The sequence below is a fragment of the Callorhinchus milii genome, unplaced genomic scaffold (genome assembly GCF_018977255.1).
Source record: "Callorhinchus milii isolate IMCB2004 unplaced genomic scaffold, IMCB_Cmil_1.0 Scaffold2, whole genome shotgun sequence".
Lineage (NCBI taxonomy): Eukaryota > Metazoa > Chordata > Chondrichthyes > Chimaeriformes > Callorhinchidae > Callorhinchus > Callorhinchus milii.
The window spans coordinates 120,868,075-120,889,627 of NW_024704743.1; the positions used below are offsets into that span (position 1 = coordinate 120,868,075).

The 21,553-nt window shown below is 51.1% G+C and overlaps 1 protein-coding gene across 4 annotated transcripts in view; it reads left to right on the forward strand.

The window, feature by feature from the left end:
* Nucleotides 1–21,553, forward strand: part of LOC103179678 (alanine aminotransferase 2) — a 30,900-nt gene that overhangs the window by 8,374 nt on the left and 973 nt on the right. The window contains exons 1-11 of one of the 4 annotated variants that reach the window (XM_042346825.1): nt 4,050–4,154; nt 4,378–4,552; nt 16,116–16,205; nt 16,504–16,612; nt 17,007–17,140; nt 18,622–18,865; nt 19,170–19,249; nt 19,461–19,597; nt 20,077–20,251; nt 20,706–20,861; nt 21,018–21,130. In XM_042346825.1, coding sequence (XP_042202759.1) covers nt 4,400–4,552; nt 16,116–16,205; nt 16,504–16,612; nt 17,007–17,140; nt 18,622–18,865; nt 19,170–19,249; nt 19,461–19,597; nt 20,077–20,251; nt 20,706–20,861; nt 21,018–21,130 — 1,391 coding nt within the window. In that variant the 5' untranslated portion in view covers nt 4,050–4,154; nt 4,378–4,399. The other 3 variants (XM_042346824.1, XM_042346823.1, XM_042346822.1) reach the window with 3 other exon arrangements.

The following is a 21,553-nucleotide window of genomic DNA, read 5'->3' on the forward strand; positions in this document are numbered from 1 at the left end:
CATTTGATATAGCGCTTTTCACGTCTTCTCGACGTCCCAAAGCGCTTCGCAGAACACACTGTAAAGTGAATTGACTGTATATTTGTGGGCGAACGCGGCAGCCGATGGCGCACAGCGACGTCCCACAAACAGTCGTGGGTTGAAAATGACCAATTTATTATTGTTTTGGGTTTTTGGAGGGATTATTATTAGGCTCTGAGTGGAGTAAGGAAACTTGCCCGAGGTTTCGCCCTCTGCCTGGAATTGAACCGGGTGTCTCGCTTGTAAAGCGAGTGCTCTAACCGCTGAGCGACAGGACTCTCTCTCACATATCCTCTTGCCCAATCCCGTTTGCCAACACTCCTCTCCGAGGGACTCTACCTCTTCAGTCCGCTCCCACTTCCTTGTGTCAGAGGGAGTGGAGACCTGTCGATTAGTGGTTAGAAGTCCTCGCCTTACTTGCCAGCCTTGTACGCCTGGTTTTCCCCCCAAAAAAAGAATCAACCGGTCCGATGGGTTTCGTGGTTTTTATTGCATTTGAGAATGTCATTGTTTGGGAAAAAGGAGGGACGCCCGAGGAATTACATGGATTATTACATAAATAAGATGCGCACTGTCGTCCCTGATGCTGAATGGGCGGAAAGGGGGTTAACACAGGCGTTTAGACACCAGCTGTTTGTGATGTAAACCAAGTCTGTAAGGCAGCGCTGGCGGTCGGTCGCCACAATCATAGAAATAGCAAAGATTGCATAGATTTAGAGTGACCAGTCCTTGCATTTTGATGCGGCGCCTTATCGCGCGGCCGAGGCGTCTCAAAGCGCTTCGCGGGATATATTGTGAATTCGATTGACTGTGTTTTGTGGGCGAAACGCGGCAGCCGATTTGCGCACAGCAGCGTCCCACAGGCGTGGAGCCGTGGAGTGAGTTCCAGTTTTATCTGGGGGATTGTCAGCCCTTCTCTGACCATGCCTTCGGTCACCCTCCTATCCCCACCCTCCCTGCCCTCCACCTCTCCTGATCCCAAATCCCAGCTTGGGTCCAGATCCCTGACTGATCAGCGTCTTGGGAAGTCCTCTCGACGTGAAAGGCGCTGTAACATTCACTCCCTGACACCTCCCTACCTCTCCAACCTCCTCGCTCCCCAGTCCACCATCGAGCGCCTCCGCCTCGACTGGCACCGGCCTCCTGATCATCCCTCGTACCCTGTGCCCCACCATTGGAAGTCGTGCTTTCAGCCACTGTGCCCCAAAACTCTGGAACACTCTCCCTCAATCCCTCCGCCTTGCCCCCTCCCCTCTTTCATGTCCCACCTGAAAACTTTCCTCTTCGACCGTGCTCACGGCCACCTTCCCACCCCCCGGCTCGGAGTCAGGCTCCGCCACTGTTAAGCGCTCTGAGACGCTGCCCTGTGTGGAGGGCGCTATGCAAGTGGATGGTGGTGTTGTTTATACAAATGTAATTTGTTTTTGTTGTTATCTTGATTAGTGTCTCTTTATTGGGAGTAATTAGTTTAGTCCCTCGTGTCTTTGAACAATAACCTTTACTAAACTGAGTCATGTGTCAGACTACCTGCGTCGAGACTTTGCGCTCACAATCGAGGTGGATTATGTGGACAAACATGGCAGACAGCTTGCACAGAGCAATATCCCACAACCAGCCAATTGAGTGAGTGATCAGTTTCAGCTGGGAGGTATTTTTTGACCAGGACACCGGGAGAAACTCTTTTCAAATAGGGTCATGGGATCTTTAACATCTACCTGAACAGGCACACAGTAAACTACTCGTATTTGAATAGAAGGGAGTGTCTTCTGGTGTTCTGGTCAACAACCTTCCAGATTGCTATCAACGTGAAGCTATATGGTCTCCGGCTTAATATCTTATCTAAAAGATATGAGCTCTGCATTGGAGTGTCGGTTTAGTCTATGTAATTCTAATGTGGGAATATGTAATCCCGACCTGGGGCTCGAACCCACGTCCTTCTGCCTCAAAGACGAGAGTGCGTCACTGTGAAAGACATTTTAATAATAATAATACTTGCATTTGATATAGTGCCTTATCACGTCGTTAAGAAGAAATATTCAATCAAGAAACATTTTTATGTTTTTGGCCAACCCAAGAGGTTGACCACCACTGCTATAACCTTTCATTTCATACATTCCATTTTTGAAACTACATCCACCCCTTTCACTGGGTGACCCAAACTGGTTTGACCGAAGCATTACTCTTTGAAATGTAGCCTGTGGCCCCACCAAACGCCCATCTGTGTGTCATAGAATCATAGAATTATACACCACAGAAGGAGGCCATTCGGCCCATCATGTCCGTGCCGGCTCTTTGAAAAGAGCTATCCAATTCAATCCTACTCTCCCGCTCTCTCCCCATAGCCCTACAAACTTGTCCTCCCCAGATATTTATCTACTTCTCTCTTCGAAGTTGTTATCGAGTCGGCTTCCACCACCCTTTCAGGCAATGCATTCCAGATCCAAACAATAATAATAATAATAATAATAATAATAATCCTTGCATTTGATATAGCGCTTTTCACGTCGGGAGGACGTCCCAAAGCGCTTCACAGAACACACTGTAAAGTGAATTGACTGTATATTTGTGGGCGAACGCGGCAGCCAATTGTGCACAGCAATGTCCCACAAACAGTCGTAGATTGAAAATGACCAATTTAATTATTGTTTTTGGTTTGGAGGGATTATTATTAGGCTCTGTGTGGTGTAAGGAAACTTGCCCAAGGTTTCGCCTTCTGCCTGGAATTGAACTCAGGTCTCTCGCTTGCAAAGCGAGTGCTCTAACCACTGAGCTACAGGACTCCACTCCAAACAACTCGCTGTGTTAAACGATTTCTCCTCACCTCCCCTCTGTTTCTTTTAAGAACTATTTTAAATTCTTGTCCTCGGGTTACCAACCCAGTGGAAATAGTTTCTCCAGTGGGAATGTGTTGTCAGGACAACACAGAGCTTTTGTTTTTGGTCAGCCGGGTGTCTGATAAACGGGGAAACCCATCACCGTTGCTTAAGAGTATCCAAACCCAACTGAGAATTCCCGGCCTTCCACCTACACATGGAAATCCCAGAGATAGATCCCTGGAATGGAATGCGCTCTCCCTCCCTGGAGGGACACATCCTGTTTACGTAATTCCGGAAAGTATTAGGGCGCAGGTTGGCGAGAGCCGAGGCTTGGGGACCCCAGAGTGTGCGTTGGGGTAACTGCTGGTGTCTAACAAACATAAACCACATAGCTTCACGTTGATAGCAATCTGGAAGAAGACACTCCCTTCTATTCAAATACGAGTAGTTCACTGTAAAGTGTAGTGACAACAAGAACAAATTATATTTGTGTTGCGCCTTTCATATCGGAAGGACCTCCGAAGATGCTGGACAGTTAAGGATTTGAGGACGGGCTGGGGGTTTACGGTTAGGAGGGGCTGCTGTGGGACAGACAGGGTGGGGGTAGGAGGGCGACTAAAGGCGTGGTCGAAGAGATGGGCCTTGGAGGGGGCAAGGGAGGGGGCGAGGAGAAGGGACTGTGGGATGGAGTTCCAAAAGGTGACTGTAGAAGGGATTGTCTCCCAAGTTTCCGACTCGCAATCCCCCAGATTAATCTCGTGCTCACCTCCCGGTGCGGTGTGCACCAGTGGTCACATTGCTTACGTGATTTACTGCGACGGTGAGTTCGCGTGAAACCGTTTTGAAATGCACCCTTGTGGAGTCTTACGGGGGCGGGGGGGGGGGGTGGGGTGGGGTTGCGTGTCTGAGGGAGTGGGGTCCACCTGCAAACCTCTTTAACGGCCCTGAAGGGAAAATGCAGCCCCTTTAAGAGGAAGACAGAGTGGAAACCTTATTTAAAAGTCTAAACTTTGGTGCAATCAGTACCATCAGGAACACAGAATGCTCCATCTGATCGCGCACACCCCACGCTCCCCATCCGCCTCTCTCTGTCCACCTCTTTCTTTCTCCCTCTTTCTCTCTCTCTCCCATCTCTCCGCTCCCCCTTCCTCCTAATGCCCAGGTGTGCTGCGCTCTCCCCCTCCCTCGGATCTGCTCCCCTCCCCCTCCCCTCCCCCCCCCCACTCTCGTGCGGGTTGTGGCGAAATCGAGCAAAGTCCTGATTTGGAAGTTGACTTTCAGTTTCTCTGATTGCGTCTGAGTGAAGAGCAGAGAATCGTTAGTGACCGGATCCCGTGACCGTGTGTGTTGGGCAGTCAGGCTGCACGCGTGTGTGTGTGTGTGTGTGTGGTTGTGTGTGTGTGTGTGTGTGTGTCGGGCGCAGTGTCCAGGTGTCAAGCAGTGTATGAAGGTCAGCCCTGGTCCCACCCTCACACCTGATCATGCTGTGCAGAGCTGCCACCCTTTCCGCACCGGCTCACTGCGGTCTGCTCCTCCGCAGGCTCAGTGCCGGCACTAAGAGTATGGCTGAGAACGGGTTCCCGAGGTCGGCGGCCGCCACAAACCGCAAAATCCTCGTCTTGGAAACGATGAACCCCAACATCAAGAAGGTGGAATACGCAGTGCGGGGACCGATCGTCCAGAGAGCCGCGGTCATTGAGAGGGAGATCCAAGAGGTCAGTCACTAACCCGCCCGCTCTTGTCGGTCGCCCGCCCGCTCTGTCGGTCGCACCCGCCCGCTCTGTCGGTCGCCCGCCCGCTCTTGTCGGTCGCCCGCCCGCTCTTGTCGGTCGCCCGCCCGCTCTGTCGGTCGCACCCGCCCGCTCTGTCGGTCGCCCGCCCGCTCTGTCGGTCGCCCGCCCGCTCTTGTCGGTCGCCCTCCCGCTCTGTCGGTCAGTCACCCTCTCTGTCAGTCAGTCAGTCAGTCACTCACTCACTCTGTCAGTCAGTCACTCACTCTGTCAGTCATTCACTCTGTCAGTCACTCACCCTCCTACTCACTCACTCTCTTTTTCAGTCTATGTGTGATTCTCACTCTCCCTCTCTCCCATTCATTCTGTGTGTGTTTGCTTCATTCAACAACAAAATTACATTTGTCTGGAGCCTTTCACGTCAGGAGGACATCCCAAAGCGCTGGACAGTCAGTGTTTTGGACCCAAGCTGGGGGTCGGGATCGCGGAGAGCGGAGGGCGGAGGTGAAGCAGGATGATTGAAAGCACGGTCGAAGAGGAGGGTTTTGAGATGGGTCTTGAAGGAGGCAAGGGAGGGGGCGAGGGGTTGGGACTGCGCGATGGAGTTTCAGAGAGTGGGGGCAGAGTGGAAGATGGCCCGCCCGCCAATAATGGGACGAGTGAGGTGGGGAACGTGAAGCCCGCTGCGTGGAGGGAGCGAGCAGGATGTTAAGAGGTCACAGAGGTGGGGGGAGCAAGACCATGGAAGGCTTCGAAGGTGAGGACCAGGATCTTGAACTGTATCCTCGTTGTGATGGGAAGCCAGTGGAGTCGGGCGAGGATGGGGCTGATAGGGTCACGGAGTCCGGTGCGGGAGAGGACACGGGCTGCAGAGTTCTGGATGATCCGCAGCCTGTGGAGGGAGGAGTCGGGGAGGCCGACAAGCAATGAGTTTGAATAGTCGAGCCTCGATGTAATGGAAGCCAGTTACCTTTTCTCTCATTCAGTCTCTGTGCATCTCTCACTCAGTCACTCTCTCATTCAGTCGCTGTGTGTCAATCACTCACTTTCACACTGCGTCCGTCTCCCATTCTCACTCTGTCCATCTCTGTGTGTGTCTCACTCACTCTGTGTGACTCGCGCACTAATTTCTTCTCTCTTTCTTAGCCCCCACGCCACTCTCTGTCCCCACTGCCCCCTCTCTCTGCCCCCTCTCCTAACGCTCCCCCCAGCTCCCCCTGACCCCTCTCCTGTATCTAGTGTAACAGCGTCATTGCTCAGCATGTTTCATGGTCTTGTGCTCACGGTGTAATCTTTAATACCCTGACTCACGCTGTTTAAGAGCGTTAGAGTAGAACTACTTCCACTTCCCCCCCCACCACTCCCCATCCCCCACAAACACGAGTAGAGTTTGAAGCAACTCCAAACGAGCTTCAGCTTCAAACCCCCACCCCACCCCCCCCCCCACACACACATAGACACACACACTTTGGGGAATTTGATCCCTCGGTCTGGTCTGACATTCGAATGCAATGCTGGGGAGGGGTGGGAGGGCTGCATTGTCGGAGGTGGTGTCCTTTGGATGAGACCTTAAATCAAGGCTCCATCTGTGCCCTGTTTCAAGCTCCGTGACATTGTTGGAAAAGAGAAGAGACCTTCTCCTGATGCCCTGGCCAACGATCACCCCCCCCCCACCACCACCCCCCCACCCACCCCCATTCCAAATAAGTTATGCAAATTGGCCACTGTCACTGCTATCGAAATCCACAGTCACTACACATTGCACTGAGTGTCTGGGAAGCAATTTGAGTCACTTTGAGAGCACAAATTAGATTAGTTACCCCATTCCCTTTGAACATTTTGAAGGAATCTATTGCGAGATTGGCCGCCCCACCCACCATCCATTAATCTTCCCCACAGCTGCAACTAACCATTAACCCTTTCATGTGGGGACTGGTGGTATGGCCCCTACCACTTCTCCCTCTGTCTTTCTGTGTGTGTGTGTGTGTGTGTGTCTGTCTCTCTCTGCCTTTGTGACTGTGTGTATCGCTCTTCTCTATGTGTGTATGTCCGACTCTCTTTCTGTGTCTCCCTCCATCATTGTCTGCATGTCTGTCTGTGTGCATCTCTCTCTCTCTCTCTCTCTGTGTCCATACACAAGGGGTTAAACCACCTCCTCTTTATCCTCCCACTGCCCATCTGTTTATAATAGATTGTTACTCAGTTTTGGCAATGATCCAGGCTGTGGTTTGAGCGAGCGAGTAAACGAGTAAATGCGTGTGGGGGCGGAAAGGAAATCCTACAAGAGGGGGTGGGGTTCATGCGCACACTTTGGGACTCCGGCAGCCGAACAACAACAGCAACAACTTGCATTTATATAGCGTCCTGGAGCCCGAACGGGAGATGCCAGGCAGGGTTCGCTCAGCCTCCTGAGAGTGAGTGAGCGAGAGCGTTGAGTTCCCGAGACGGAGAGTTGAAGGAGTGAGAAACAAACGCCAAGTGAACAGAGCCGGGTTGAGAGCTGACTCCCACCCACTGGCAGCGAATTATAACATCAGGGACTTTGAGCTCATAGTCCAGGCAGACGCCCCAACGCAACCCTGGGGAGGCTGCTGAAACCCTGGTCCACGCCTTTGTCACCTCAAGGCTGGACTATGGGACCTCTCTCCTCGCCGGCCTTCCCGGCCCTCCCTCCACACTGCAGGTCATTCAGAACTCTGCAGCTCGTGTACTGTCCCGCACCAGGCTTCAGGACCACATCACTCCCACCCTCGCTCGCCTCCACTGGCTCCCCATCCCCCAGAGGATCGAATTCAAGATCCTCATCCTCACCTACAAGGCCATTCACGGCCTCGCTCCCTCCTACCTCTCCGACCTACTATCCCCCTACCTACCTGCCCGTACCCTCCGTTCCTCCGGCTACGGTCTGCTCCACGTCCCCTGCCCCAACCGCCCTACCATTGGTGGTCGGGCCTTCAGCCTCTCAGCCCCGAGGCTCTGGAACTCTATCCCCCAGTACCTTCGCCGCTTCCTCCCTTTCCTCCTTCAAGGCTGGTCTCAAAACCTTTCTCTTTGACCGAGCCTTCAGCTCCCCTCTCGACTCTCTTCCCCCTTCTCGCTCCCTCCCTTCCCTCCCCTCACCCTGACCATTTCCCCCCTCCTCGCTCCCTCCCCTCCCCTCGCAATTTCCCCCCTGCTCGGGTCATGAACCAACTGTGCAGCGCCTTGGGACGTCCTTCTGACGTGAAAGGCGCTTTATAAATGGAATCTTGTTGTTGTTGTTGTTGTTGCATTGCCGGAAGCAGATCATTCAGATACTGTAATAATAATCCTCTAAATCTGATGCACCGTCTTATCACTTGTTGAGACGTCTCAAACCACCTCACAGGATACGCAGTATTTTGTAGGAGAACCTGGACGTTAATCCGACGTCCCACATATATGTACCTGTTCAGGTGGACGTGAAGGATCCTGCTTAGTTAGGGTGGAAGGGGTTGGGGAGTCACCCTCTGTGGCGGTCTCTGTAATCCAGCTCATGGGAACGCAGTAGCCCTCAAGTCCAGCAGAGCCAGCCTGGCTCATCGGCAGGACTCGGAAGGCCAGACCGGTCACTAGGGGCAGGGAGTCATCTCGCTCAGCTCTCTGCTAATCCTGCAAGCCAAAGCCCTAATGAGTAGGGCGATCCTAGCTGGACAAGCTGTGGGAAGGCTTGCCAAACAGTGATATCAATGACCAGATATGCGCTTTTAGCTGGTTAGGTTCCAGCAGTAAGTACCTCAATACACACTCTGGGATTCCCAAGCTTTGGCTCTTGATAACCTGCGCCTAATACTTTCCGGAATTAGATAAGCAGGATGCGTCCTTCCAGGGAAAGAGAGCGCATTCCATTCCGACAATCTATCTCTGGGGTTTCCATGTGTAGGTGGGAGGCAGGGAATTCTCAGCTCGGTTTGGATAATCTTAAACACGGTGATGGGTTTCCACACGTGTCAGACCTTGAGATCGCAGTGTTGGTTGAGATGTTTAAACTGAGGCCCCTGTCTGTTGGGTGGGATTATTGGAAAAAGTGAAGGGAGTTTCTCTCTGTCTCCTGGTGTCCTGACCAACACTCCCCCAGATAAAATTGGTCACTTACTTTGTGGCTGTTTGTATAATGTTGCTGTGTGTAGTTGGACTACCGTGCTTGCTCACAAATTGCACAGTAACTACACTTTGTGGAGTCCTGTAGCTCAGTGGTTAGAGCACTCGCTTTGCAAGTGAGAGACCTGAGCTCAATTCCAGGCAGAAGGCGAAACCTTGGGCAAGTTTCCTTACTCCACACAGAGCCTAATAATAATCCCTCCAAAACCAAAAACAATAATAAATTGGTCATTTTCAATCTACGACTGTTTGTGGGACATTGCTGTGCGCAAATGGCTGCCACGTTCGCCCACAAATATACAGTCAATTCACTTTACGGTGTGTTCTGTGAAGCGCTTTGGGACATCCTCCGGACGTGAAAAGCGCTATATCAAATGCAAGGATTATTATTCTTATTCTTATTATTACTTTACGGTGTATCCCTTGAGGCTTTTTGGGACTTCCTGCCGTGAAAGGAGCTATACCAAATGCAAAGATTAATGATAATAATAATCCTTGCCTTTGATATGGCGTCTTTTCACGTCGTTGAGATGTCTCGAAAGTGCTTCACAGAATATATTGTGAAGTGCAGTGACCGTGTTTTGTGGGTGAAACACTGCGCACAGCGATGTCGGACATTATTGATGGGTGATGTGTTGGCCTGTGTGTCAGTGTACAGACATTTACCTGGTGCCTGGGCTGTTGATTTATTTTTCTTGATGTCTTGCCCGTGTAACCTGGGCCCTGACCTTGGCCATGATCTGATCTCTGTTGTCTGCGTTTGCTGGCTGTTTACTGGGCTCTGGAGATCAGGGATGAGAAATAATTCATCGGAATATGCATGGGGTGGAATGTAAGCGCGCACTTCTCCTCCCACTCCCTCTTCGAAACCTTCCAGTCCGGTTTCCGCCCTGCCCACAGTACAGAAACTGCGCTTGTGAAAGTCGCAAATGACATCCTCTCTATCTGTGACCAGGGCTCCCTCTTCCTCCTTGTCCTCCTGGACGTCTCCACCGCTTTCGACACAGTCGATCACACCATCCTCCTCCACCGCCTTTCCTCCGTCATCCACCTCAGTGGGACCGCACTCGCCTGGTTCGAGTCCTACCTCACAAACCGCCAGCAGTACATCCGCACAAATGGCTTCTCCTCCCGCTCTCACTCAGTTACCTGCGGGTCCCCAAGGATCCACCCTTGGCCCCTTCTCTTCCTAATCTACATGCTCCCTCTTGGGGATGTCATCCGCAGACATGGGGTACACTTCCACATGTATGCGGACGACACCCAACTCTACTTTTCCACCTCTCTTTGTGACCCCCAGTCCCCTGATGTTCTGTCAGCTGCCTGTCATACGTCAGGGGCTGGATGCGCGCAAATTTCCTTCAGCTAAATGTTGACAAGACAGAAGCCATACTCTTTGGCTCTCGTCAACATCTAAAATCACGTGGTTCTCATCTCCTCCACCTACCTGACCTCCCCCTAAAACTCTCCGAACCCGTATGAATTCTAGGCGTCAGGTTCGACCCCCAGTTATCCTTCCTCCCCCACTTCCGGTCCCTCACCAGCACCACTTTCTTCCACCTCCGACGCATTGCCCGTCTCCGCCAATACCTCACTCCATAAGCCGCCGAAACCCTGGTCCATGCATTTGTCACCTCTTGGCTGGACTATTCAAATGCCCTCCTCACCGGTTTCCCCTCCTCTACCATCCATAAAATCCAGGTCATCCCAAACTCTGCCGCTCGCATTCTTACCCGCACCAAACTCCGCTCCCCAATTACCCCGGTCCTTGCCAGACTGCACTGGCTGCCTGTCCCAGAGAGGATCGACTTCAAGATCCTCACCCTTGTCTTCAAATCCCTCCACTCCTCTGCACCCCCCGACCTCAGTGGCTTCAGCCACTACACCCCAAGGCTCTGGAATTCCCTTCCTCACTCCCTTCGTCTCGTCCCCTCTCTTCCTATTTTCAGGTCTCGGCTGAAGACCTTTCTTTTCGACCGCGCCTTTGGTCATCTTCCTCCCCATTGCCCCCCGGCTCGGCCCCGGGATCCGTTACTGTGAAGCGCTCTGAGACGCCGTCCGGCGTGGAGGGCGTTATATAAATCCAAGTTGTTGTTGTTGTGAGACATCCAGGAAGGGGTGGGAGGTGGGGAAGAGGAATTGTCTCTGACTGGAGACAATTCAATACGTGACAATTGACGACTCAAATGCCCTCCTCGGCGGTCTTGCCAGCTCCCCAACCACAAAATTCAGTTATCCCAACCTCTGCTGCGTGCATTCTCACCCGCATTAAACTCTGTATGTGGATCATAACTCTTCTTGCCAGGCTCCACTGAACAGCTCGACGATTTCAACATCCTCACGCTTGACCTCAAATAACTCATGTCATGCCGTGCTCCGAAACTGCCAAGCACTCCGCGACGCTGTCCCGCCTGAGGCGTGATATTAATAATTACCATAAGATTAATAATAATCCTTGCATTTGATATAGCGCTTTTTTTACATCTTCGAGACGTCTCAAAGCGATTCACAGAACATACTGTAAAGTGAATTTAATGTATCAACTCACTTTGAGACGCTTTAAGACACTTTAAGACGTATATAATAATAATAATAATCCTTGCATTTGATATAGCACTTTTCACGTCGGGAGGAAGTCCCAAAGCGCTTCACAATAAAGTGTAAAGTGAATTGACTGTATATTTGTGGGTGAACGCAGCAGCCAATTGCGCACAGCAATGTCCCACAAACAGTCGTGGATTGAAAATGACCAATTTATTATTGTATTTGGTTTTGGAGGGATTATTATTAGGCTCTGTGTGGAGTAAGGAAACTTGCCCAAGGTTTCGCCCTCTGCCTGGAATTGACCTCAGGTCTCTCACTTGCAAAGCGAGTGCTCTAACCACTGAGCTACAGGACTCGAAGACGTGATAAGGCGCTATATCAAATGCAGTATTATTATTATATTTGTGGGCGAAATGCGGCAGCCAGTTACGCACTGCAGTGTCTGACAAACACTTGTGGATTAAGTGACCAAATTATTACTTTTTTTAAATATATTTTTGTTTTGAAGGGATTATTTCTCACTGGAAAGGCAAACCGCCAATCGTCTAATAACTGGGTTCCTACTCACTGCTAGGTAAACAGAGACATGTGGAATAAGGAAACTTGCCCATCGTTTTACCCTGCCCGGGAATCGAACACGGGTCCCTTCGTTTGCGAGGCGAGTGCTCTGTTATGGAAACCTCGGGCAAGTTTCCTTACTCCACACGCCTGATAATAATCCTTCAAAAAAAAACAATAATAAAATCGGTCGCTTCAATCCACGACTGTTTGTGGGACGCTGCTGCGCGCAATGGGTTGCCGCGTTTCGCCCACAAATACACAGTCAATTCACTTTACAGTCTATTCTGTGAAGGGCTTTGAGACGTTTTGAAGTGGTGATGAGGTGCTTTGGCAAATGCAAGGATTATTATTATCATTATTTAATCCAGGGAGATTGTTGACCAGGACTCTGGGATAAACGCCCTTCTCTTATCAGCCTAGATTGTGAGCTCAAAGTCCCGACTAAAACAGACTGACAACAGAACCTAATTAGTGCAGGTTATTGTTCAAAGAGACGAGGGACTAAACTAATTATTCCCCAAAAAGAGATACTAACCAAGACGGTGATTAGTGTCTCCCGTTTTGATGTTGTCTTCTGATAGTTTCTCTCCAAAGATCCTGTCAGGCTGGCACAGTGATCGTGTCTGGTCTGAGTCACCTCCAGGTGTGTAAGATCCATGCTGACCCTCCCGTGCAATGCTGGTGGGGGCGCACCTCATTGTCAGAGGTGTCGAACTTCGGATGAGAGGTAAAACCGAGGTCCCGTCTGCCACCAACCTCTCCTCGTCGCTCAACCCCTTCACCCCCGCTCTGTCTGAATTTGCGCTTCACACCCTGACCCCTGAGTCCTCTTGTCCAGCTGCATCTTAGAGTCTCGTTCTGGGCTTACTTTCTTAATCCTGGTTAATGTTTTATACGTCTCTATTAGATCTTCTCTTGGATGTCTTCCCTCAAGACTGAAGAGCCTTAGTTTGACTAATCGTTCCTCGAACACAGTCTAACGTGACCCTCCAGTGCAGTGCTGGGGTGTGTTGCATTGTCAGAGGTGACATCCTTCGGATGAGACATTAAACCGAGATCCAGTCTGTGCCTGTTCAGGTGGATGTTAAAGATCCCATGACTCTATTCGAAAATAAACAGGAGTTTCTCTCTTCCAGTGTCCCAGCCAACAATCCCTCAGATAAAATTGGTCATTCACTTCTTGGCTGTTTGTGGGACATTGCGGTGTGCAACTGGCTGGCATATTTTGTTCAGGAAATACACAGTCAAAAAACACTTACACTTATACAATATATCCTGTGAAGCGCGTTAAGATGTCGAGACAAGGTGAAAGACGCTCTGTATCAAATGCACGGATTATTATTATTATTTTTTTCCTCCCAATAGTGTTGTTGGATCTTTAACATCCGCCTGAACAGCCACATCTGACAATGCAGCCACCCCATCCCCCACTGCCCTGGAGTATGGACTAATTACTCTTAATGAGGAGACACTAATCATGATGGTGATTAGTGTCTCTGGCTTTGATGTTGTCTTCTGATAGTTTCTCTCCAAACATTCTGTCAGGCTGGCTCAGTGATCATGTCTGGTCTGAGTAACCTCTAGATCTGTAAGATTGTGGCTTCAAGATATCTGCTGGCACTTTGAGCTCACAGTCCATGCTGACACTCCAGTGTAATGCTAGGGAGAGGCGAGCGCAGCCTTGTCAAAGGTGCCACGCTTCGGATGAGATGTTAAACTGCAGGTCCCAACTACACGTTCAACTGGATGTTCCTCTTCAAAGACCCTGTCAGACTAGCTCAGTGATTGTGTCTGGTCTGAGACTGAGATCCCGTCCAGGGAGAGGAATGCACATTCTATTCCAGACACATGGACATTTCAACATGTGAGCCCCAAATGCGGCTTGTTATGTGTGAGCTGGATTCAAACCAGGAAGAATGGTTGGTGTCAGGATACGTATAAAAATTCCGAGCGGACATCTAAAACAGAGATGGGGAAGGCAGGAAATCGGTGTCTGTTGCTCTTAGCTCAGTTGTTGGTGATGCTGAGTCCCATAGCACAGTGGTTAGTGAGTGTACCGGTCTTGCAAGCGAGAGGTCCCCGGGTTTGATTTCCGGTCGGGGTAAAATCTTAGGCACGTTTCCTTACTCCACACGCTTCGATTTACTGTGATATTCTGTGAAGCGCTTTGAGACGTCTCTACGCCGTGATTAGGTGTTATATCAAGCGCAAGGATTATTATTATTATTATAATAATGTGACATAACAGGGGCGAAAGGGGTAAGCACATGGAGAACAACGAGTTTATCTGGGCCAGTCAGCAGGGTTTGCTGAATAGGCCATTCGTGCTTGATGAACCTGATCGGAATAACAGAGCAGAGAGAAAGGAGCCATTTATGCGTTCCACATGAGAAGCTTCTGGCAACCGGTATGGAATTTAGGGCAATTTGGTTAGTTTGGTTAGATATAAAGCAAGAATCTCATCACTTTGACCCAAGGGGCCCAGGTTTACAACAACAAATTATATTTGCACAGTGTGCCTTTCACATCGGGAGGACATTCCAAGACACTGCAGAGGAGAGCAACTAGGTTTCAGATTTCTTTGGGGGTCAGCCAGGTGTCTGACTGAACATATCATTGTGCTTAAGAGTCTCTAGGCCAAACTGATAATAATAATAATAATAATAATCCTTGCATTTGATATAGCGCTTTTCACATCTTCTCGCCGTCACAAAGCGCTTCACAGAATAGACTGTAAAGTGAATTGACTGTATATTTGTGGGCGAACACAGCAGCCAATTGCGCACAGCAGTGTCCCAAAAACAGCCGTGGATTGAAAATGACCAATTTATTATTGTTTTGTTTTGGAGGGATTATTATTAGGTGTGCTGAGTAAGGAAACTTGCCCGAGGTTTCGCCCTCTGCCTGGAATTGAACCCAGGTCTCTCACTTGCAAGGCGAGTGCTCTAACCACTGAGCTACAGGACTCCACAATTGCATACCTCCCACCTACACATGGAAATCCCAGTGATAGATTGTTGGAATGGAATACGAATGTTAATCCTTTTAACAGGGTTAACAGGAGCTCAGTGGGAGGATTGCCTGCCTCCAATGATCGGACTGCCCTTCCAAGGAGGATAGTTGAGTAACAAGAATGATCCCCAGTGTTAGAGGAATGAGCTACGAGTAACAATTACAACAACAACTTTATACAGTGCCCTTCATGCAGGGTAATGTCAGGACATTACTTTGATTAGACAAGCTAGGGCTCTTCATTCAGGTGAGAGGAAATTCAGAGGGAGGTGTATAAACTTTTAAATGAGGCTGAAAAAGTAAATCCACATCAATACTTTAGGTCACGGCTTTAGATTTGTAAAGGGCAATTTCAGGACAGAGACCGGGAAATTTTTTCTTTACTTAGAGGGTAATCAACGACTGGAACAGGTTACCAGAAAGACTGGCTGAGGCCAGGACACAGGACTCATTTAAAATCCACTCGATGCTATGAAAAAATAATGATAATAATTTGTTGACTCAATCCACAACTGTTTGTGGGACACTGCTGTACACAATTGCCTGTAGCGTTTCACCCCCAAAATATAGTCAATTCACTTTACTGTAAGTTCTGTGAAATGCTTTGAGATGTCTCAAAGCCGTGATAAGGCGCTATATCAAATTCAAGGAATATTATTATTATGTCTGTGGGTTCAAGCTCCACGTCAGAGCCTTTGAACTCATAATCTTGACTGACACTCCATGCAGTATTGTGGGGAGCGCTACACTGTAGAGACTCCATCCTTCTGATGAGACCTTCAACTGAGGTGTCGCCTGTGCCTGTTCAGGTTGTCGTTAAGGATCCCAAGGGGCTATTGGAAAAGAGAAGGGAGTTTCTCCCTGTGACCTAACCAAATGTCTTCCAGATAAAATCGGTCACTCAATCCATAGCTGTTTGGGGGACGGTGTTGTGGGCAAATTGGTTGCCAAGTTCGTCCACAAAATTCACATAACCATCACTTTACAGTAGATCCTGTGAAGTTCTTTGACACTACATAGTAGTAGTAGTATTATTACTGTGCCAGACACTGCATTGAACTATCAGACTTGGTTCGAGTCCTGTGTCGGAGATCATGACCAGCCCATCGAAAGTCTTGTGTCCTCACTGTGTGAATGCTTTTTTTTTGTTCATTCCTTTGAATGAGACGTCAAACCAACGCTTTGAGACGTCTCAATGACATGATATGGAATTATATCAAATGCAAGGATTATTATTGTTAATTATTAAAATTGTTCTGGAGCTAATGTTGTTGCTTTCTGATCTGGTGACTTCTGATCTCTCTTTCCACAGGGTGTGGTCAAGCCATTCAAAGAGGTCATCCGGGCCAATATTGGGGACGCCCATGCCATGGGCCAGAAGCCCATCACCTTCATCCGGCAGGTACAGAGCCCAGCAACCCCTCAACAACCCCCCTCCCGTGGAAGATCTCCTTTCTCCTTGCTTTTTCAATCTGTTTGTCACTCTTCAACATCGAACTGCATTTGCCACCTCTCTGCCCACCCCTACAGTCTCTCCCAATTTTGCTCGCGACCTGTCCTTCCTCTTCCTCCCTGTAGTGAGCCCACCCTATTAACCCGTGTTTATTTAGACGCTTCGAGATGCTGCCCCGCGTGACCGAGCCAAATGATTGTTGTTGTTGTTAGCCTGTACTCAGCCCCCACCTCTTGCCTGGCCCTAGGTGGTTGCGATCTGCGCCTATCCTGAGTTGCTGAATTCAGACATGATGCCGGAGGACGCCAAGCAGAGAGCTCGCTACCTCCTACAGGGCTGCAATGGCGGCAGTCTGGGTATGGCACGGCCTGGGGGAGGGGGGGGAAGAGAGTGTGTGTGGGGGGGGGGGGGAGGGGGGGGAGGAGGGGATTTGCATATGTGTGTGTGTGAGGGTGGGTGTTGTGTGTGTGTGTGAGAGAGAGGGTATTGTGTATGTATGCGCGTGTGTAGTGTGTATGTGTGTGGGGGGAGGATTGTGTATATGTGCGGGGTGGGGTGGTGTGTGTGTGTGTGGGGATGGGTGTTGTGTGTGTGTGTGTGAGAGAGGGTATTGTGTATGTATGCGTGTGTGTGTGTGGGATGGGGGATTGTGTATATGTGCGGGTGGGGGTGGTGTCTGTATGTAGTTGTGTGTGTGTGTGTGTGTGTGTGTGTGTGAGATGTCTCTGATATCTGTGTGACGGTCTCTAGGTGCCTATTCCATGAGTCAGGGCATCGACCGCATCCGCAAGAAAGTGGCCAAATACATCGAGACCCGTGATGGTGGCATCCCGTCTGACCCCGAGACCATCTTCCTCACCACAGGAGCGAGCGATGGCATTGTGGTGGGTAACGCACAGGTCTCCCGGGACCCTCTGCTCAATTTCTGAATGGGGTGGGTTGGGGGTGGGGTGGAAGGAACTTACACAGGATGTGTATGTGGGTGTTAATTTCTCACATCTCCCCATTGCCAAAATGAGGACAATGACACGTATCATCTTTCACATGAGACGCCGAGATTGTGAGAACGCAGCCTGCAACCACTAACCCCTTCCTTCCTGTCTCAGACTCTGCCCCACGTGTGACTTAAGGAGTCGCGTAGCGTAGTGGTTAGCGCACTGGCCGCGCAAGGGAGAGGTTCCAGGTTTGATTCCCGGGCGGGGCAAAACCTTAGGCCTATTTCCTTGCTCCTTCCTTGTGGGTTGCTGGAGTCTCACCAGCTAAACCCGCGTGGCTTGCCATTGATAGCGCTGTCTGGCACGCTGTCCCGCTGCTTGTCCAGCTAGGACCGCTCTACCCGTTAGGGCTTTGCCTTGCGGGTTAACAGGAGCTGAGTGGGAGGATTCCCTGCCCCCAGTGATTGGTTTGCCCTTCCAGGTCCTACCGATGAGCCAGGCCGGGCTGTTGCTGTCATCAGCGGTGCCCTGGAACACTGTGTATGCACCTGGCTCAGGAACCGGACTAGAGACTGCCACAGAGGACTGGCTCAATTCTGAAGTTCCATTGCCAAGTATGTGACCTTAGAGCCAGTTCAGCTCCAAGGAGACGTTGCTTAATTTCCCCACAAGGAAGACGGTCACGAGTTGGTCCTCTGAGATCTGACAAGCGCAGGGTTAAGTCCTCACTAGGTGGATGGCAGGTACCAGGAACTCCCCGCGAGCTCCGTAGTGAGCCACGTAGCCATGAAACGTGAGAGCTTTGCCACCATCTTCTTGCCCGCAGCGCAGACCCATATCCTTTCCATTTGAGCAACGGTTCCACTAATTGGAGGTGTGGAGTTTGAGCAGCAGTTGCTTACCTCTTTGCATACCAATCAGTGCGGATTGTAGACTCTGGCACAGAAGCTCCCACACACTAATGCTCAGCTCTGTTTTGAGCTTGGCAATCACTTTCTGGCAGTGGGAACTTCCAGAAAGTGTCATGGATGTTAACCCTGTGATGGGACGGTGGCTAGTGCCAAAAAATGGTCATCAGAGAGAATCAGAGACCATCTCTCTCTCACTCTCTCTCTCACACACACACACACACACGCACGCTGTCTTGTACTCTTAACTCAATGCTCTCTCTCTCTCTCCCTCTCACACTCTTTCACTCTCTCTCACACTCTAAATCACTGTCTCTAACACACTCTGACTCTCTATCCCACTCTTTCACTCTCTCAGACACTCTCTCTCGCTCTCATTCACTCTCAAGCACTCTAACTCTCTCTCTCTTTCACTCACTCGCTCTCTCTCTATCTCCCTCTCTCTCTCTCTCTTCACTCTCTCAGAAACATGCACTGTCACACATTCTCTCTCTCTCTCTCTCTCGCTCTGTCTCTGTACAGACAATCATGAAGCTGTTGGTGAGCGGTCACGGTCGCTGCCGGACGGGGGTGATGATCCCGATCCCCCAGTACCCGCTGTACTCCGCGGCCATCTCGGAGCTCGCTGCTGTGCAGGTCAACTACTACCTGGACGAGGACAACGCCTGGGCCCTGAACGTGCCTGAGCTCCGCAGATCACTGAATGAGGCTCGCAAACGCTGCTACCCCCGTGTCCTGTGTGTGATCAACCCCGGCAACCCCACAGGTTAGCGAGCCTCACACCATCTCCAACCTGTGCTGTCACTGACCTGGGAGTGTGGATGGACAGTGTAGAGGGAGCTTTACTGTGTCTCTAACCCTGACCTGGGATGGACAGGGAGAGCTTTACTCTGTCTCTAACCCTGACCTGGGATGGACAGTGTAGGGAGAGCTTTACTCTGTCTCTAACCCTGACCTGGGAGTGTGGACGGACAGTGTTAAGGGAGACTGGGGGAGGGGTGGGGGTGGGGGGGGGGTGGGATGTGGTTGAGGAAAGGATGGATTTTGTAACCTGTGGTCACTTCCTGTAGGACAGGTCCAGTGCCGGAAGTGTGTTGAAGATGTGATCCGATTCGCAGCTGAGGAGAACCTGCTACTGATGGCCGATGAGGTGGGACTCGAGCGGTGGGGGGAGAGGGGGGAGTAGTTGTGCGTGGTGGGGAGGGGGAAGTTGGGAGAGGGGGGAGGGGGGGCAGTTGGGTGTGGTGGGGGGAACAGCTGCGGTTGAAGCTACGTCACCCCACCCTCTCGGAGGCATTGTGCTGACCCTCTGACACTGACACCCATCTCTCTCTCTCTCTCTCTCTCTCTCTGGGGCCCAGGTCTATCAGGACAATGTGTACGCTGAGGGATGTCAGTTCCACTCCTTCAAGAAGGTGCTGTTTGAGATGGGACCTGAGTACTCAGACACGGTGGAGCTGGCCTCCTTCCACTCCATCTCCAAGGGCTACATGGGCGAGTGAGTGTCTGCACGTCATGGACAGTGGCGTACACGGGGACGGAGGGTGTGTGTAACAGGCTGTGTGGGGTGGGGCGGGTGGTGTACAACAACAACAACAACAAAATTACGTTTACGAAGGGCCTTTCACATCGGGAGGACGTCCCAAGGCACTGGACAGACAGTTACAGACACAAAATACTGCAGATGCAGAGAAATCTAAAACAAAAAGAGAGAGACCTGGGAACACTCAGCAGGTCAGGCAGCATCTATGGAGAGACGAAAGTGGGTCCACTTTCTGACGAAGGGTCGTGGACCTGAAACGTTGACTCACTTTCCTTTCTCCATAGATGCTGCCTGACCTGCTGAGTGTTCCCAGCGACCTCTGTTTTTGTTCGTGGACAGTTACAGGCTGTGTGTGTGTGTGTGTGTGTGTGTGGGGAGGGGGGTGGGTGGGATTAGTGCCCTGTAAGTGAGGGGCTAACACACGGTGTGTACAGGTGTGGTTTCCGCGCCGGTTACATGGAGCTGGTGAACATGGACCCCGAGGTGAAGGCCCAGCTGGTGAAGCTGGTGTCTGTGCGGCTCTGCCCTCCTGTGACCGGCCAGGCCGTCATCGACCTCATCACAGACCCCCCCCAGCCTGGGGACCCCTCCCACGAAAACTTCATCCAGGTCAGGGGGGGGGTGGTGGTGGTGTGTGCGTGACGGTGTGTGCAAGGGTTATGCGTGTGTGTGCACATGCTGGGGTGGGAGGTGGGTGCTTACGTGTTCGGGAATATGTGTGTGTGGGAGGATGTTTACAATGTGGTTGACTGCCTATCCTGTGTCGCCCCCTGACTCGTGTGCGTGTGTGTGTGCGCGCGCGCGGAGAAAATGTGTGTGTGCATGGTGCGACTGACTGTATTCTGTGTCTTCGTAGTGTGTTTACAGTGTGACTGACTGTACCGTGTTGTCCCCTGACTCCCATGGGTGTGCGTGTGCAATCTGTGACTGACCTCATTCTGTCTCTCGCGTTGTGTGTTGGGGGTGTGTGGAGGGTGGGCAGGTGTTTGTGGTGTGACTGACTGTATCCTGTGTTTCCCCCCCCCCCTCACCCTCCTTCCCCTCTTGCCCCCTGACTCCCTAGGAGAAGCAGCAGGTGCTGAGTGCTCTGGCGGAGAAAGCTCATCTGTCGGAGCAGATGTTTAACTCGATTCCGGGATTCCAATGTAACCCCGTGCAGGGAGCCATGTACACCTTCCCTCGCATCCAGCTCCCCCCCAGAGCCGTGCAGGCAGCTCAGGTACGTCAGCCCAGGCTGAACCCCGCTCTCCTCGCGTGCGCACGCCGACGCGAACGTGGGGGAAGGTGCGTTGTCGGGCACTGCAGGGCAGGTGGGCAGACAGGTGGCTGCTGCAGTTGTGTTAGCGTGTGATGTGACGGTGCTCTCTCTCTGTAGGCCGCTGGACAAGCTCCCGACATGTTTTACTGTATGAAGCTGTTGGAGGAGATGGGCATCTGTGTGGTGCCCGGCAGCGGGTTTGGCCAGAGAGAAGGAACCTATCACTTCAGGTAGGTCTGTGTTTGCACTGACACACACACACACACACACCTCTCGGTTTCGGGTCTCGAGTCAGTTTGCAGTGCGGTGACTGGGCTTGTGGGCAGACAATAATAATAATAATCCTTGCATTTGGTGTAACGCCTTATCATGTCAGAAGGACGTCTCAAAGCTCTTCACAGGATTTACTGTAAAGTGGATTGACTGTGTAGTTGTGGGCAAACCAAGTAGCACAATTGTGCACACCAGTGTCCCACAAACAGCCATGGAGTGAGTCACCAATTTTAAATGGGGAATTGTCGACTGGGAGAGAGAAACTCCCTTCTCTTTTCAAATAGCGCCATAGGATCTTTAACGCCCACCTGAACAGGCAGACAGAACCTCGTGGAGTGAAAGGGCCTCAGACTGTGAACATAAAGACCCTAAAGTGGAGC